Consider the following 3,920-nt stretch of genomic DNA (forward strand, 5'->3'; position numbering starts at 1 on the left):
GCTACACAAAAGTTGCTTTGAGTCAAAATGAGCCTGGGGGGGCATGAGTATAGTTAAGTCATTTACGTGATAATAATTCTCTCATTGCAATCGCAGGAGGTCATGAGTTCAGTGGCAACGGTGCGTTCGGTCTCGCCCGGCAAGGTGTGGAGACTTTGCACCCAACAAAACGCGTCCAGTTGATCTCAAGAGTTCCCACGGCACGCCTGAGAATGCCGACAAGAGTTCGGGGTCATTAGCGCGCAACTGAGCTTCATTGGAGCATTCAAATGGTAACACTCGGGATGTAATTTGCGCTATTAAAAGTTTACCGCGGGGGATACGCAAATATAAATTTTAGAGGGCTCCGAGAGGAAAAAGAAAAAGTCAAAAGGTCACGTTATTGAGGTGGGTCAGGACCGCAAGCGATAAAACTGTTCGATTTCAAACAAAATGTCCAAAATACAAATGAATTCAAATTGAATTTCTACTTCGACATAGAGTAAAACAAAATAGTTATCATACTAAGAGGGAGATTTGCTAATTGTTAGCTGTCATTTGCTTGTTCTGTTTGCCTGGAAAAAAAAAAACGGAGCATAACTGAAGGCGTAAAGTTATGTCAAATTCTTCTGGCGGCTCGTAAAAAGACTTGCCAGGAAAGCGGTTGAATCCGCTGCCTCCTACGCTGGAAGGAGCGGTTTGGGATCATTCTTGCTTGATACAAAATGGAGAAATTGACTTGCGGCGGCCTGACGAGTCCGAAAGCTGAGTTTTGACCGAATCTGGGACAAAATAGACTTACCCTGACTTGTATCGACTTTTATACCAAGTCCTGATTCGAACTTAACTAAAACTGAATGAAATAAAAGCTCTTTCAATCCAACATATCTCAACAAGTGAAGTTATTTTGCACACACCCTTTCTTTGATAGCTGGTGCGTCTTGGTTATGAATTGAAGCATGTCAATGTATATTTATATTGCAAAACATCTGAGAGAGGAAAAAAAAAAGGCAGCGTCATTGGACGCCAGTCCACATGTTCCGTTTTCTCTTAAAGGCTGACGCCTCCATTTTGTCACGCACCGCGCACACCTCAGGCGACCGAGCAGAGGAAGCGGCTACGTTTACGACCTTGCACTCTATCAGTGGGAAAAGGAGCCGAGCGTGTGCCGTTACAGGGAAAGAAACGCATCTGCTTGATGACAATACGACGCAGCAAACGGGCTAAATCGCCCCCAAAAAAAATCCACTTCGTTCACTCAAAAACTCTATTCGGAACACAGACAAGAATTTGTGGTTCATTGAAAGTATTTTATTGCAGGGTGCACAAAATACAAAAAAGAGGTAGTTGACAAAATAATTTAGAATTTTTTTTTTTGGGTGGTATAAAAAAAATGACAGATGATCTATTTACAATTATTTACAGCAATAAATAGGAATAGGAAATATATTAAACCATTATACGCATAACTGGAAACTTTACTGGAGGTCTTTGGCCATCTCTGTCACTTCCTCTTCATCCTCACTATCGTCATCATCCTCATCCTCATCATCATCTTCCTCCGTGTCCTCCTCAGTGGACGAAGAGTCTTCACAGGGGCAGATGGTGGCTTGGACCGGGTAGTTCCGAAGGAGCATCTCGGCTTCCCGGTACAGATAATCAAAGCATTTGGTTTTGGGCCAGTACAACCTTTAAAAAAAAAAAAAAAAAAATAAGCATCTGTGGGGAGGAGTTAAAAAAATAAGTACAGTAATTCCTGCTGGATCATAAAATAAAAAGAATTTTACTTGACGGGGTGAACGAAAAGAGCCGGTTTGGGTTGCGTTGCAGCAGGATCGAAAGGAGCCTGAAAAGTTTCAACATCTTTCGTTAGACTTTTTCTCTTCCATGCAGAATACATTCCACGCGTGTTTATCGCGCAGTCAAGTCAAAATTTACCACAAGTAGGGAAGCCGTCGTGTCGTTTCGAATCCACGGTCTCCACATGTCAGACGGCTGGTTGGCGTCCGAAACATTAAATCCACCGCGAGCGTTCATGTTTGCTAAAGGAGAGCGAAAATGACGCTGGCGAGACGATCCGAGCAGAGTCGAGTCTTGTTGAGTCTCCCCCCACCCCCCTCAAGAGGTCGCAAATGTGGGTCGTGACGCGGCGGACGCGGCTATTTAACAGGGGCTGCGCCAAATTGGACTTTTGACGCGTCGCCAAGTGTTTCCATGCGCCACTGCGCGGGGGTGTGAAGTCACACATGAGCAAACTCCGAACATATGGGGCCAAACTTGCCTTACTTTTGGGGATTTTTTTTTGAACGTCGTTTTCGATCACATCTCACGTCATTGCAAAGAAATCCCCCCCCCCCCCCCCCCCCGCGCAAGCTCTCGAGAGGTCGCATTGATTTGCGTGTTCGATCGATGAACACGGAGATCGAATTTATTTCCCCGCTGTAAGTGCGAGAAAAGAAAAATGAGAACGAAACCGCAACCACATCTCAAACCTAAAACTATGACGCTTCACAATTTAAAGACGCACTTGGATACATCGGCTCATTTTTTACATTTTCTTTTTTTGTAAGCGTTCAAAGCTCAGGTCATGTGAGTCAAAACCATTTGGGTGGAAGGTGCGAAGACACACGTGCCGCTCTTGACAACGTCACGCTGCGTGGGTGATGAGAGGGCAAAGGGGGGGGGGGGCAGACACGCGTCAGCATTTCAGGAAAAAAAAGACGAATTGCAGTCGTGTGAAGAAACGGGGATGAGTTCCTTAACTGGTCATAAATATTGCTTAAGGATTGAAGTCATATGCATTGAAAACCAAACCACGCAAACTTGCGAACACACACACACACACAAACCTCATTAGTCCATAATGACGTTTAGGATAGATGCAAAGCTGTTTGACAAATAAAAACAAACTGTAATCGGCTGATTTAATTAATTCCATTTGGGGTTGAAGACTGTTGTTCTCTCCCAGTGCGCGTCAGTAGGGGGCAATGCAAAGCCACATGCTGGCATTCTGGTTGATTGATGGGTAAATAAACGTACGCGCGCGCGTGTGTGTGTGTGTGTGTGTGAGAGAGGCTTCATTTAGAGTTAATAGTTGCAAAATTGAAGCATCTAAAAACGGGATCAAATGAATGTTAGTTTTTTTTCTTTCTCTACATTATATACAGTATATGAGAGAGAGCTAAAAAGAAAGAGCGAGGAGATTGTATAACTGTCCATGCCTTATGTTAAATTACCGTATTTTGTTACTTTATATATATATTATATTCAGTAAAGCGCATGGTACCAGCCGCTGTGAAAGCGCCATATCAGCAAAGATGTACTGTGATATACGCTGAATGGTCGATGCAAACATTGAACTTCATTGTCTGAGAGACGCGTATTACTCCACACAGGGATTCTAGAGTAAAAGAAGGAGGGGAAAAAAAGTACTGATAACAGTGTTTTCAGCGGGGAAAAAAACATACGTTGTCAGTGTGTGTATATGTATATATAAATATAAGCTTGTGGTTTGACAGCTGGATAGCTAGCCAGCCTGTTAAGCTACGAGCTAGCTATTTATGCTACAAGCTAGCTAGCTATAAATATATAGCTAGAGCCATTTGGGTGTTTGTGTAAAGACATGTCCTCCTGTCAGTCCCCGCTGTTTGAATGATGGAAGAAGTGCAGGGGGTGACGGCGTGTGTCGGCCTTGTGTACACAAAACAAAGTTTGCAGGCTAATGGGGAAGGGGGCGGGGGCGGGGGGGGGGGGGTCATATGTAAACAAGAGCAGATGTAGAAATGTAGAAGAAATGCCATTTTGTTAACAACACACAAATGGCGAAACAAGTTGGACAAGTGACGCAAAATTCATTCTGAACTGTTCGACTAAGCGGGGATTTTATTTCGGGGGCAGGTTGCGAGGTCAGTCGTCTTCAGCGGGCTCTCCGAGACGCACGC

General features: G+C 44.1%; 1 protein-coding gene across 1 annotated transcript; it reads right to left on the reverse strand.

The window, feature by feature from the left end:
• Positions 1-1,362: 1,362 nt before the first annotated feature.
• Positions 1,363-2,218, reverse strand: LOC147187770 (protein ripply2-like). The gene is made up of 3 exons (XM_086101183.1): positions 1,918-2,218; positions 1,767-1,825; positions 1,363-1,668 (listed from the first exon to the last, which is right to left on the reverse strand). The coding sequence occupies exons 1-3, from the start codon at positions 2,014-2,016 to the stop codon at positions 1,458-1,460; spliced, it is 369 nt and encodes a 122-aa protein (XP_085957309.1). The 5' UTR covers positions 2,017-2,218; the 3' UTR covers positions 1,363-1,457.
• Positions 2,219-3,920: the final 1,702 nt, after the last annotated feature.

This window comes from Hippocampus guttulatus, chromosome 20 (assembly GCF_054856545.1).
Source record: "Hippocampus guttulatus isolate MCC_2025c chromosome 20, RoL_Hgut_1.0, whole genome shotgun sequence".
NCBI lineage: Eukaryota > Metazoa > Chordata > Actinopteri > Syngnathiformes > Syngnathidae > Hippocampus > Hippocampus guttulatus.

Coding starts and splice junctions, on each gene's coding strand:
- LOC147187770 (XM_086101183.1), bottom strand. CDS start 2,016: ATGAACGCTCGCGGTGGATTTAATGTTTCGGACGCCAACCAGCCGTCT. Junction 1,826..1,917: donor CGACGGCTTCCCTACTTGTG/GTAAATTTTGAC, acceptor GAAACTTTTCAG/GCTCCTTTCGATCCTGCTGC. Junction 1,669..1,766: donor CTTTTCGTTCACCCCGTCAA/GTAAAATTCTTT, acceptor TTTTTTTTAAAG/GTTGTACTGGCCCAAAACCA.